Here is a 13,932-nt window from a genome sequence, read left to right on the forward strand (position 1 = left end):
GCGTGTCAAGCGGCTGCAGAGCCCCAGCCCTCCCTGCACAGCAGGACGAACGTGCTGGTGCGCTGGGACCGAAGTGCTGTGAGGAGCCGCGGCCGGGCTTTGGCCAGGGTGGTGGCAGGCGACGGTGACCCTCTGGGCATCGGGGTCCGCTCACCCCATCGCCCCTTTCCATGAATGGCTAACGGGGCCCCGGGGGATGAGCCCCAACCCCAGCCCTGCTCTGGGCGCCCTGCACCACGGCGGGGTGGGGGCTGAAGCTGCCAGTTCCCTTCAGCGGGGTCATAGCTGCTCTTACAAGATTTAATTAAGGCACCTGCTATAAGTGTTTCAGCAAATTAGTTCCCGTTAGAGAAATGTCAGGCGCTCACTGCAATCTGCATCGCAAGGCGGGGGGACGGGGGGGTGTATCCTCAGGATGGGTGCAGGAACCAGAGTCTTGATCTTCTGTGCTTGGGGGGGAGGCGGAAACAAAAAAACAAACCACAGAAAACAAAGAAAGTCACAAACTTGAGATTCATGCCATTTCTTCCCCCCCCGTTTTAACTCCGTGCTCATTGTCAGTAAACAGCAGCTTAGAAGAAGGGCCCAGAGGCACTTGGAGAAAAGAACATCAGATGCAAAAGTTTTCAGAGTAAACTCTGAAACAGCTCTCGGAGGCCCCAAGGAACAGCAGCTCCACCGTGCTCCAGCTGAGCAAGCGAAGCTGACGTTTCCATGCAAATAAGTTATACCAGCAGGCAAGCACCCGCGCACGGCGAGAGCAGAAATAAAGTACTTTTGTCGTGGTTTTTTTTTAAACAACAACCGTACCTGTTTGGGTCCCAGAGGCAGCTCATTTACATGCAAGTGCTCAGCCCGGGGTAGGTGTGTCACCGTGGCTGAATTGTTTCTTTTTAATGACAAATTCTTCTGTGGTCTCCATAGGAGGGAGCCACGCGCTGCAGAGGGGTTATTTGGGCGCTCAGCAGCTGGCAGAGCCCGGGAAGGGGCCAACAGCTCAGAGTCACGGCTGCTTCAGGGGCGAGGAGCAACTTTGCCCGCTCCAGGCAGCAGAGCTGACGCCCACCGAAGCAGCGGGGTTTCAGCTGGAGGGCGCGCAGGGCAGCTGGGGGCTGCCACGCAGACTGGAGCGGGGCACCAGCTCTGCCCCAGCAGGATGGGATCCCAGCACGTGTGTCCCCAGTGCCCCACGGCTGCTCCGCCTGCATCCCACAACAGGCAAAGCGCTGGCCTGAGCCGCTCTCCCCCAGGCCGGGGCTGGGAGTCACCCGGCTCCTCAACCCGCTCCCACACCCCGACCGTGGCCAGGACAAGGACTGGGCTGAGCCCAATCTCACAGACCCTCAGGGCAGCCGAGACCCCCGGCCGGCCAGCGAGGATCTCACCCCTGTTTTCCACTGGGGTGTAGCTGAACGGGGAGCCAGGGCGCAGCCTGCGGTGCGAGCCAGCTGGTGCAGCCCACAGAACGGCCGGATCAGTCAGGGGCGAATCCCCGACCTGCCCAGCAGCAGCAGCAGCCGATACCCCCCAGCACAAAGGGGAGAGCTGCAGCGGAGCAGCCTCTGTGCAGGAGCAGACGAGCAGCAGCAGCGAGGGCTTGCCTGGACCCGCTGGGAGGGAGGTGTCCATTGCCCAGACCCCGGGGGGGTGTCACCAGCCAGGCCGGGGTCACAGCAACAGGCTTTTCACCACAGCCACCATCCTGCCGCCAGCCGGCAAGGCAAGACAGACATTACCTTTCTAGAGAGGAAGCATCTTCCTTCTTGCCAAAAAGGGCAGCAGAAGTTTGGGATGACTCCCGCACCCTCCCGGGCCGCCCTTTCCTCTCCTCCAGCTGCAGAACTGTTCCTCGCGGAACACGGCCCCGCTGCTGGAGAAGAGCAGGGTGAGCGCTGGCCCCCAGTGAAGGGAGAACCCAGAGCACAACGTGGAGCGCAGCGACCGAGGCTGGGAGCAGCAAGGACCGACCGGCCCTTCCTTGCCCTCCCGCATCCCTCCCGAGCGGGAGCGTCCGGGTCTCAGCAGTGGCCTTGGGGCTGCAAGGGGTGGGGGGGCAGGATGGGCAGACACACTCATGGCATCACCCGTGCTCAACGCGGCACAGGGATGGGACTGCCGTTCCTGCCCCAGGCACCGGAGGGGCTCCAGCTACAGCGGGAGAGGAGGCGCCGAGTTCTCCAGCCCGGGGCTCGGCAGGGAGCGTTCCCACACAGATGGGTGTCTTGGCTCTTGTCACAGATGACACATGAATATATTCTATGAATATTCTATTCATTCATTCAATGTCAGTATGCGAACACGGGCTCTGGGATTAACAACCACGCAGCTGCGAGACCCCAGGCTCCACAGCTGATCTGTCCCCACCGCAGCCCCTCCAGGCAGCAGGACAGACCCACCGCGGCTGCTTGCCGACGCTGCCTTGGCGTCGCGATACACCAAGCCATCAGCAGAAGAATTCAGGTCACCTCCTCCCTCCATACCCACCATGGTTACTCCCGCCGAACCGCTGAGACACTTACCTTCCCGGTGCAAATTCTGCTGCAATTCTAGAGTCCAGAAAGCATAAAACCCCAGAACACAGCAAAGCAAAGACGCCCTCACACAGTCTAGTTCGATTTTCTAGTGAATTCAGCAAAAACCTCCTCCCACAGCGAGAACAAATGGCTTCTAGCCAGAGTGACCCCTAACCCCTGCACCAAAACAAACCCAGCGTGCCCCAGAGCTCAGGCTGGGCTGCCCAAGGGCAATGAGCTCGTTCTCGGGCCACGGTGGCCTCTCCCCGGCTCCCACCGGAGCTCCCGAGAAAAGCCGCTGTAGAAGAGAGTCTCCAGCCAGGGGCCTGGCCCCTTTCTGCTACCCGGGCTCGAGCCCCAAAGAGACCAACACACAGCTCCTCTTAAACATTTTATTAATGATCAGCAACAAAAGTTTACAACAGAGAAGACAACAGAACCGGCGTGGAAGGACGGTCCAGCACAGTGCAGGGAGCGGCCCAGGACACCCACCACAGCACCCTGGAATGTAAAAGGCAGAAAGGGGCTCAGCCCAGCACCCGACCTCCTCAGGCCCTGCAGCTCCCCGCAGGGGCATGCGTGCTGCACGTCAGCCCTCAGAAAACAGCCGTGAAATTTCAGTTGACAAGGTCCCTCCCTTAGGTAACCCGTCAGGCACAAGGTGGACTCCGGCGGCAGCAGCAAGCAGGGCTCCGAGCAGCACCGGGTCCTGCTGCCTCGCGACAGGAAGAGCCTTTGGCAAAAAAGCCCCCAGGGTTCCTATGCCTCGTGCGGAGAAATCCCTCAACCTGCCAGGGAAACTGCAGAACCGATGGTCCCTGTGCCACCAGCCACCCACCCCTCTCAGGAGCTGCCGCGCCGCTGTCTGTTACTGGAGCAGCAAACGATTCGCTGGCACCAGCCACAGCGGAGAGAGGCTTTATCCAGCTAAACCCAAAGTAGCTTTGGGTCTGGTATTTGTGCAGAGGCAGCAGCCGAGAAGAGGCAGCGCGGCGAACCCCAGAGACACCGATGGCCCAGCGTCCCTAACCAAAAGCTTGCAGGAGGAACTGCGGGTGCCGTATCCCTTCCCCGGGGAGGCCGTTCTCGCCAGTCTGTTCAGCCGCCCCCACCACCGCCTGAAGGGCTGCTCTGGAACGCAGACTCCGGTCAGGACAGCCGAACCTGGAGGGGCAGAGGGGGCCTGGGCAGCTGCTCCATTTCCCTCCTACTAAAAGCCAGAAATGGCAGAAGGTAAAAGCACATCAACATGTTAAAACATTAGTTATAATTAAAACAGTTTTTTTTTTTTTTTTCTTTTGTCAAATCTCCTCCTGGGAAAGGGGACGGGGGCTGATTAACGGCGGAAGAACTAGGCAGCAGGATCCCGACTTGTTATGTCTGCATAATTAGTGCAGGAGGAGCTAGGACAGAAGAGGGTAGGACAGCACATCCTGCATGCCGGCAGCGGTGTCCCCGTTCAGGGGTCCCCCCTCGAAGAGCTGTCTGCTCCTCAAGAGGGTGAGGCTGCAGCGCTCTGCGACCAAAACCAGGACACCCACACATCGTCTCTCTGCTGGCCTAGTGCTTCTCCTCTTCCAGTCTCTTCATGGCCTCCAACACAGCCAGCTCTTTCGCTTCCTTCTTCTGGTTTCTAGCTTCAAACTCCAGCCTGCATCAATCACAAAATGCCATGAGATTCTCATCCATCCGTATCTCTAGTAGACTAAAAGTACCTGGAGCAGGGGAGCACTGCCTTCTCCTATGCTGCTTTGTTCCAAGAGTACTTCAGAAACCTCACCAGTAACCCCCAGGCTCCTCTTCGAGAGCCAGCACCCACAGCTCCCCACGACTGTTACCATCACTCCAAAGTCCTAGGCTCCCAGACCAGCCAAACACCACTTATTTCTCCCCCTGGGGAAGATGCTGCTGTTCCTTGCTTGGTCTGTGCTGGGACAGACCACTTAGTGCCATAATACCAAAATCAAATTTACCACTGACCTGAGCCAAGGCCACTGAAGGTGAAGGGCTCAGGCCTTAAAAGAGCAAAGGTCTGAAAGAAGCAACATGCTAAATCCCCAAGAACAGAGCAAGGAAATGTTATCATTAGTAGAGGAGGAGGAAAAATAATAAAACTGCTGTGAAGCACATTCTGACAGAGTAGAGCTTAGCTGTTCCTTTTCCTGTACGGTCAGTACATCCACATTTAAGCAGCCTGCCCAAGCTGTGGAAGATGAAGGACCAGTTCACTATCACTTTCAATAACCCCTTCTCTTCCTGTTAGATCCCATTAATTAGTCCTCAGACAAGCTGGATGGAACAGTATGCGACAGAACTGGGAGACGAAGAAAGCCAACCTGTTCTTGATGATTCTTTGCACAATTAAATCTGTGGTGAGATTGCTGCCACTGTCCACCAGCTGGAAAATGCCGCGTCTCTTCGGTTCCTGCGAACAAACACAGCAGACTCAGCTGTGAAAAACACGCAGGACCTCTGGGTTCACAGCTCAGTAGTGAAAGCTGAGCAGAAGTCATGGCAGGTCCTGTGGGCACCCAGCCAGGCACGACACAAGACTGTCTCCTAGGAGGCAGAATAAAAAACTGCTGAAAGCAAAGCCTCACGTATATGGGAGCTGAGCAAGGCTGCCCGGGACTGGCATAGAGCAAAGATTACAGGATTTCTCATTCTGCCACGAAGGCATCAGAAACAGGCAAAACAAAACAGTGACTGAAAGAACGGGGCTGTTGTGAATGATTTACGGGCTCTGCTCCAAGTGGCTACCCTCAGGGGTGGATGAAAACCAGCATCACCTGCCAAGGACTTGCTTGGGTAGCATCCTCTGCGACACAAATTCTCAGCTCAGGAACACGAACAAAGCCCTGCTGTATTTATCAAATGCTGACAAAGAAGCACGGACAAGAGCAGCTAGTAGCTCACCTCGTACGGATCAGAACCATCCTTGTCTGGCACCACCTCAGTCATCCCATGACACACAAGTGTTACCTGGAGAAGGACACAAAGTCACTGACAAGATCCAAAAGATGACAGGGACTTTCCCTGCCACTGCACTCGCTGCAGCATAGCCCGGAGATCAGCAAAGCCACCCCTCCTGCACGAGGCTTGGCAGTGCATCAGGAGCTCCCTGTAATCCTGCCGAGTGGGACCATCTCTCTTCTACACCCCTGTGTTTTCCTGCACCACTTTAGCTCCCTAAGCACATCACACACCAACATCTTCATGTACATCTATACGCAAAGACTCTCACCCTGAAGTGATCCAGCAGATCAGCAGTGACGGCGTAGGGGGCTCCAATCACCACCTCCGAGACATACTAGAAAAGAAACCAGGTAAAGAGTCCAGATTTGAGGGGAAAAAATTAAAAAAAAAAAAGAAAAAAGAACCAAACCAGAGGCCAGCAGACTTCCTAAACAGACTTGAGCAGGTCATCTGGTTATAGAGTTAGGAACTCAAATAAGGGAACGAGAAAGTGGTTTTAGCAGTCACTGCTTGTCACACAGCATCTTTCTGTTCCACTAAAGAATATGCTTTCTGGTAGCATCTATATAGCAAATCCAAAAGTTAATTGCTCAGAGCACACGTTTCTGGGCGGCCCCACATTTCCTTCCCAGGAATGTTCTCCCCTGCTACAAAAAGCAGAGAGTTTTCTACAAGAAGCCAGCTGTAGAGCAGAGCAGCACTCTGCAAGGCATCCTGCCTTTTCACTGCCGGTGGAACAGAGGTGGATGGGTTCAACAGCTCAGGTTAGCCAGGACGACAGAGGAGCCTAGTGGTTCCTCCTGAGAGCACACAAGCACCTCTGGCAGCCTAAAGTGATCAGTCTCGTCTTTGCCTTCTCAGCGCACAGCAAAGAACTCATGCAAGATCGTTGGCTACAGCTGAACACCACCCAGCTCCAGGCAATTTCTGGAACGGCGCAGAGGCACCTACGCTACAGGCACTTACCCTACAGGCCAAGACACTGAGTGTTCTCTCATGGATGTTCATGATGGGATAGTTCTTCCCTTTGTAGCGATTTACTTCCTAAGGCAAAGCACCAGGCACAATTAGAAGAGAGACAAAGCAACCCCCTTTTCCTCTCACTTTCTCCCAACATGAAAATCCTGTATTGGCCAATACATCCCTTTCCTGCCTTCCAGAGCGCAGCCCGCTTGCTTCAGAAAGGACAGGTGCCAAGCTGCTCTGTCTTTGGACAACGTTATATACGGACCTGATCAAAGTGCAGCCCAGCAATGATGTAGGGTTTCTCTGCCAGCTGGTGAACCTTCTCCAGGAAATCCACATGCCCAATATCTGTAGACCTGTTTAAGGAATTGAAGCTAACATGGAAAATAGGGGAAGACAGACAGAAACAGAGGCATTGAAAAACCACCGTGGGAGACAGGAATCCCAAGGATTTTATTTTTGCATTACGTGTCGCCTGTGTCCTAAGAACAGTTGCCTCCTTCCTCCTCAGGCTCCACAGGTTCTGGGCAAAAGCCAGACATCTTTTCAGCTCCACCCTACATGGATTCAACTTTGCCTCTGTCCAGAATTTCTACCTGTTTCGGGTGTTCTGGCACAACGCCTCAAAGACTGTCCCAGGGATGAAGTGTCTGCTCCAGATGCCCTGTGCAGTCACTTGGTCTATGACAGCCAGTCCTCAAGAGGGACTAGAGCGCGATCACTACAGTGCGGAGAGTACCCAACCGCCTTCCTGAAATCCTCCAACAGCCACAAATCTCTCTAGAGAGGAGCTGTAGCTCCTTTCTCAGTGTCCTGTGACTAAGAAACTGCCAGTAAGAACTCCTGCCTCCTCCCCTCACATGCACACCTACAGAAAAGGAAAAAAAAAAAAAAAAGAAGAGGTAAATATCCTAGTTTGGTGCCTCAAAACATGAAAACATCGAACAAAAAGACCAACGCTACTTTCTTGACAAAACAGAGTCAAGGATACGGAACAGGTCGAAGGCTCCAGCCACGTAGATGATAGTGTCTCCTGGCTGTGGTTCCTTCCCTGATGCGAACTGGATGATCTTCTGAGATGTCTGTAGGAACTGCGAGACGCCAGTCCAGGGACTGTGACCTTTTGGCCCCTGGGAAAACACACACCACACACGTTTCCTTTTCAGGCTCCAGGAAGGGGTTTGGACAACACGCAGAATGCGGCTGCAGACAATTTGCTAGCAAGTATCACAGCTCTTAGCAGCTTGGACTTTTCACATTCCTGGCACCAAATATTTGTGCAATCTCACAAAAGCCCTTTTTGCTCTGTCAAACACAGTCTAAATCATCCCCTCAACAGCCAGCTAAGGACATGCCCAGAAGAAAGCTCAGGAAGGAGGAAGGCAACAGGGCGGTCTCGGATTTCCAGGAGAGGCAAGGCTTACTAAGGGAGACAACACGCAACCTACCTACGCTCTTCTCAAGCCTTAAGGCAGCCTACCCGTTCACCTAGCCGATGGCATGCCAGGCGGGGAAGGGATCAACCCAGAGCTCCAGCAAGGGCCAGAGCCCAGCGCCGGTGAAACCGAAGACGGAGCTTTATCCCCGCCATGTGGCAGTTTTGGAAACAGCCACCGAGTCACCCGCTCCGGCCCTGCTTGGCTCCCCTAAAGCTAGCTGCTCTACAAGACCTGAAAGAACAATGACAACTCAACCGAGACGCGGGCAAGCCATACAAACGGCAGCAGGCAGAAGGGGGGCAGCTGACAGGGGTCATGCAGGGTACCTGGTGCCCAGATATTCTCCCCAGATCCAAGCACCGGGTTAACAGCCATGCTGGAGCAACAGGCCCCGTAAAGCCTGCTCAAAAAACCCAACATGGTGGAGAACAAAGAGGATGATTCAGCCTGGTCAGCAAACCCCCTGTGAGTAAAAAAGACTTACTCAAGCTGTAGGTCCAGGTGCTCATTAGTCAGGGACAATCCAACACCCAGGACAAAAAAAAAGGGGCTGACAGCTCTTTAGAGGTAGCCTAAGATGTGAGCTGGACACGACGGCAGAGAACCCCAGGAGGACCGCTCTGCTGCTTGAATTCCGCAGTACAGCATGCTAACTACGTGCCTGCTACATAAGTGCTTCCCAGAGCTAATGCAACACCTTTAAAAACATGAGCACTAAAAGGAGCATCCACAGAGGCTGTCCCTAGGCTGGGACTGCCGGCACTTGGGTCCCAAAGGAAGCAGCAATAAAGAATTTACAAGCAAGCCAGGAAAATAGCAAAGGCTTAATGGGCACAGCAGCTCTACGGCACTGCTGAAGGACAGTTCCCTCGCTGGCCCTCTCCGGCCACACCTGCTTATTTCACTGACTACAGCGGCTACTTTATGGGGGCAGCAGACATTTACTGAGGTTACTGCTAAACGTGGGGGAAAAAACAAGCCTGCAACACAGGCCAGAAAGCACATTTGGAATCCTTCTCAGACAGGACAACAACCAGACGTCCACAACCAGAACTCACATTACCTTCCCAAAGTTGTCAGTGTGCTTCCGATAGTCTAGGTCCTCATCCTGAAGGGAGATAAAGAGTCAAAATGTTTAAGCACTCACATAGCTCATCCAACCAAGAATATGCTTGTGTGTGGCAGAAGTGCTGGGAAGTCCAGGCTCAGGCTGCACGCCATCGATCCCTGGCACTGAATGCTGACAAACTGGTTAATATCTAAACCAGAGTCATGTCCCAGCATAAGTCGGATGAAACGCGTCCTTATCTGATCCCAGCCTGGCACCACACAGTGACAGTGGATCTTGCCCAACCTGCAGACCTGATAGCGTTGCATACCTACGTCCTCCCTCAACTACGCAAGCCCCTAACAGGACAGCGTCCCTCCTTCTTCCAAAGACACTCCACTAGAGACGGGCTCAGATCTCTGCAGACAGCTAGTAGCACGGTGCCAGATCTTGGTGTGAACTTATATATTACGGCTAAGCCAATCTAACAGCTCAGCGCACTGAAAGATCTCCCTCTACCCCTGAATTCTTTTGTGGGTCCCTTGTCTTGTCCCTGCTGTTATCTAGGTGATTCCATTCACTGGATTGCTTGTTTACCAAGTCAATTCAACTCATTAACCAACATAAAACTACTTCCTTTATCTTCCTTTCGTTAGGTTAGCTATCTACCAGGTAGTGAGCTGAGGAGACTCAAGAAAGGTCTGATAAGACTAGAGACAGCAGAAGGTAGAAGCACGCAGCTCAGTGGGAAGGAAGAGGACTTTCCAATTCTGGCAGCACTGGGCTGATAGATCAATGTGGCTGCACTATGTAGTTTCACCCTCGGAGAAGCCATAGCCTAGCCTGTAGTTCCCATAACGTTCCCAAAGCCCACACCAATCACGAGGGATCGAAGCTTTTATCCCCCCACATCTTTCCAAAGCAGCATGGGCTGAGATCACACTGTGATCCCAGACGGGCTTAAGCAAACATAAGCAGGGTGTTTTGCTGCCCATAATCAGCTTGCCAGTTCTCCGTGCACCTAGGAGCCAGACCCAGGAACTCCACTGCTATTTGGGACAGCAAAAGGGAAGAGCTGGCATATGCCCCGGACTCCAAACTCCCACCCAAAGCCCTCTGACTCACTATGTTGCTGTGGTGAGCCTTAGTCATGAGCAGCATGCGGCCAACGAGGTCGGTAGTGGACACGCCTTGGGTGCGTTTGCATTCCCTGCAGGGAGACAAGCAAGGGATAAAGCAGAAGCCATGGGAGCATATGCCTCTTTCTCTTCCCACCATTGCCACAGGAACACCTGTGACACCTGATAAATCCAAACCAGGGACCGTCCTGAGAAAGCCTTCCTTCTACCTGCTCTTGATATAACGTTAGGGTTCATTTGCTGAGCATCTTCTTCACGCCACAGCAACTGCTCATATGAGGAACACTTACCCTGCACAGACTTCGCAACAGAGCCAACACCCAGTGAGGCTTCAAGACCAGAACTAATATCTGCCAGGAACAGGGAGGTCCCACCCGTCGGTTGCTAGTCCACAACGCTTCCCGGAAGCCAAAACGGTGGGAGCAACTGAAGCTCTGACACACGTTACAGCAAAATTAAAGCGTGACTGGAAGGTAGCTGTGTTTCATCTGACCTCCCTTCAGGACACGAACTCCCAGAAACTCTGCCCAAAACAGGATAAGAAGGTAAGAAGCGACGGGTTACCTGTATCGCCCTGCTGTCTTCACTTCTTCATAGGTATCCTTGCCATCTATCGTTAAGGTGATGTCATCTGCAGAGAGAGAAAAGCCTCAGAACTGCGCCCCAAGCCTTCCTGCACAAAAGCGGTTCTAGAATGACAGTAGTAGCTGAATAGGTCCAGCACATAAGCCAGACTTGAACTCCTGCAATCCAAATCTCTGTGTGTACACATGGAATACATCCTGCATCCCATGGAAATATCAGGGGTTTGCAAGATTACCCCATCCGTGGAGACAAGCATATTCCGGGATGCTAAACACCATAACCGTCTGGTCCCGTTTTTTAGATAGTCCAGAAAATCTGAGCTGGCTGCCCTTGCAGTGAATCCAGCAGCAAGCACGACTGAATTATTGTCTGAATGACAATAAACAGCTACCATCAGTCTCAGTATTAAAAAGCACCTTAACCTTAACTTGTCTAGGACTGGTTTTAGCCGCTGCTTCACGTTACAGCTTTTCCAGTCAATTAAACAGTCCTCCAACAGCCAGCTCTTCCCCTCAGTGATGGCACTTCTACAGTGACACCAAGCTACCCTTCTACAGGGTTAATTCCGGTTCATCTTTGACATGGTTCCCAACTCACTCTACAAAAACACCTCTCACCTACTTTTAGCGGTAGTATAAAATCTTCACAGGTGAAAAGCTAAGCTGGCTTTCGTTTGGCAAAACAGCCAGTTCACAGCGCAGGCGGCTGGCAGCTCACGAGTGCTCTCCCTCACACAAGTAGGGTGGCCGGCTCAGGGAAGCTGAGGAGTTCTTCTCAAACCCCACGCCCTCACCTCAGGGCACAGGGACAGGGGAAGAGAACATACTGCAGGCACAGCTCTGTGTGCCAGGAGAGAGGCAGAAACAGCGGGTCTCCTGTCTGTCACCCTCCCAGTTAAGCTCAGCTATTTCAAAACTTATCTTTTGCATAAACACAGCCTGGCAAAACCGCAGCGTGCAAGGGTATTATTCAGGTAGAAGTACTGAATGATTTGGCAGAGGGGATAAACGCAGGGAAACTGGAGCAAAGGCCGTGAGCGCTTCTCTGTTGCCATAATCCCTCACCAAGTCTAATAAAGGGGTCACATAACCCACACACACATTCAGGACGGGCAATTAAGTTAATGAGGAATTTGATAATCACCCTGTCCACGTGAAAAAGTGTATCTATCTCACAGAAGATTAATGATTTATTTACATTCAGTGAAATACTTGGCTTATCGATAGCAGGTGGCTGGGATCAGATGAGGAAGGATACGTGAAATGAGTGCAAAGACTACTCCCGATTAAACCAACAAAATACCTTCAGAGGAGTAGGGAGGAGGGGCTGAGGCTGAATGAGCACGAGCAGCAGTCCCAGGGAGGGACAGAGTACACAAGTTCTGTTTCCTCAGAACGCTGGTTCTCTTCAGTGGCTATAAACTGAAAAGTGTTCATCACAAGAACTAGGTCTCTGACCACACGGTCAGCTAAGCCCTTGAACAGCTTATCAGCTGGATAAAAAGAGAGAAGCTTTCCAGATCTGATCTCATCCCAGGATAAGCAGATATAAACATGATTGTATTTCTGCACACTTACCTTTTTAACAGCGTTTTTCACATTTAAGTTTTGTAAATTATTATTTCCCCCGTGCACAAATTTCTGCTGGTGCTAAGGGCAACCTCAAGATAATTGTCAGACAACGCATTTCACCTTCTAAGTGAAAGGGATGCTTAAAACCAAGGGATCTGGACACTCTCAAGGTGCCTAGCGCACAGACGTATTTCTCCAGAATACCAGAACAGGAGTAGCCATACTGCCCGGCGCAGGTGTTGGTGAGACAGACCTCGGTGCACAAGGTACCCTCTGATGGCCAGCGCTAGCCAGAATGTTCCTCAGTTTGCAGCAGGGAAACCAAGAACACGCAAGCCCCGGAGGGCCTGTGTTAATAGAACCATTGCCTCAGAATACCACTCACCACCGTGCACACAGAAGTCACAGCTATATTTGTCCAAGGTTTCCAGTGTGGTGACATAGGGAGCTCCTGGAGCAATCTCATCCACCCACTTGATGGCTTGCACCATTTTGTACCTCTCCTCCTGTGTAAAGACAGGGGGGCCCTTGTGCTTGGCAATCTCCTCTGGGCAAGAAACAGAAAAACCCAGTTAGAAGCACATACTACAGCTATGAAGAGTCTCACCTACAGGAGCCTCACTCATTTCGTGGGTAGATGAACTTCACTGCGGGTCTAAACTCTGCTTGGAATTGATCTGTGGTAGAGAAGGAAGCCCCAGCTAGATCAGAAAATATTTTAATTCAGTTGCATTTCCTAAGTGCGTAACGAGGGCCCTGGAACTCACTCGGAAGGCAAAAGGTGTCAGTGCCTCCCTGTACCCAAGTACTTCCTACTGGGGAGACTACCTGGGCCTCCCGGCAGCCCCCGAGGGGAAATTCCCCTTTTAAACAATAGCTTCATGCTACGCTCGGTTCATGCTAGAAAATACGCATCCAGAAACCAATTTAAAATCCATCTTCACACACAAGAAATAGTTCCTAGCACTTAACTTTCAGATGGGCTTGAAACGAGTTTTCTCCACACAGCAATTTGTTTTGGAATATCAGTTCTGCAGTTTCCACCAGCAAAACCAGACTGATTTTCAACTGGTTCAATTGTTGTTACAGCACAAAATACAGATCACCCCTCAAACGAAGCCTGCGAGCTCTGAACTACCTAACCCTCACTCCAGAAAGCGTGAAAGGGGTGACTCCACTCCCTCACCCAGGGAAGTAAGGGTTCTTCTTTCGGAGGGTGAGTAAGGGTACTTCTCTTTTGGAGGCTGCTGCTCCTGAGCAGATGCAGGAAGACGCCTGCTTTGTATCAGGATATCTCCGTTCTCTCGGGGCTAACGTCGCTGGGCGATTCTAGAGGCAGGAAGAGGTGAAAAGCTGAGAAAACCTCTTACCATCTGTGTGGACTCCAACAATCAGATAATCTCCCATGGCCCGAGCCTGGCGTAGCTGGTTCGAGTGGCCATAGTGCACCATGTCATAGCTGGAAAGACAACGGCCCCGGTTCAGTCTGGGGACAGAAGGGTGCACTTTGCTGGGAAGTTGCAGGAGGTGACCTTCCCCCTTTGCAGCCTCAGTGGGAGACCTTCCCCACGGGCTCGAAGGTTTAAAGTCTCTCTGCTATCTGTTACTATACAGCGACTGACGCGTTTACTGCTAGTTCATCGGGGGAAGGCGGCAGCGCTCCGTCACGCTGCAATAAACCTGCCCCAGCCGAGG

At 52.6% G+C, this 13,932-nt stretch overlaps 2 protein-coding genes across 3 annotated transcripts in view; both read right to left on the reverse strand.

Annotated features, from left to right (window-relative positions):
* ALYREF (Aly/REF export factor) overlaps positions 1 to 2,487 on the reverse strand; it is a 9,867-nt gene extending 7,380 nt beyond the window's left edge. Inside the window, exon 1 of the mRNA XM_009324601.1 lies at positions 2,410 to 2,487. Within this exon, the coding sequence (XP_009322876.1) occupies positions 2,410 to 2,487 (78 nt within the window). The remainder of the gene's footprint in view (positions 1 to 2,409) is intronic.
* A 411-nt stretch (positions 2,488 to 2,898) lies between these two features.
* PCYT2 (phosphate cytidylyltransferase 2, ethanolamine) lies at positions 2,899 to 13,710 on the reverse strand. 2 transcript variants are annotated; one of them, XM_009324546.1, is made up of 13 exons: positions 13,608 to 13,710; positions 12,623 to 12,784; positions 10,646 to 10,712; positions 10,068 to 10,152; positions 8,958 to 9,002; positions 7,447 to 7,585; positions 6,721 to 6,803; positions 6,456 to 6,533; positions 5,758 to 5,823; positions 5,430 to 5,495; positions 4,850 to 4,938; positions 4,055 to 4,164; positions 2,899 to 3,014 (listed from the first exon to the last, which is right to left on the reverse strand). In XM_009324546.1, the coding sequence occupies exons 1-12, from the start codon at positions 13,687 to 13,689 to the stop codon at positions 4,074 to 4,076; spliced, it is 1,053 nt and encodes a 350-aa protein (XP_009322821.1). In that variant the 5' UTR covers positions 13,690 to 13,710; the 3' UTR covers positions 2,899 to 3,014; positions 4,055 to 4,073. The 2 variants fall into 2 exon arrangements, with proteins under 2 accessions (XP_009322821.1, XP_009322820.1); XM_009324545.1 differs by lacking the exon at positions 2,899 to 3,014 and having other exon boundaries at positions 3,799 to 4,164.
* Between the last annotated feature and the right edge of the window lie 222 nt (positions 13,711 to 13,932).

The sequence above is a fragment of the Pygoscelis adeliae genome, unplaced genomic scaffold (genome assembly GCF_000699105.1).
Source record: "Pygoscelis adeliae isolate BGI_AS28 unplaced genomic scaffold, ASM69910v1 Scaffold445, whole genome shotgun sequence".
NCBI classification, from domain to species: Eukaryota; Metazoa; Chordata; class Aves; order Sphenisciformes; family Spheniscidae; genus Pygoscelis; species Pygoscelis adeliae.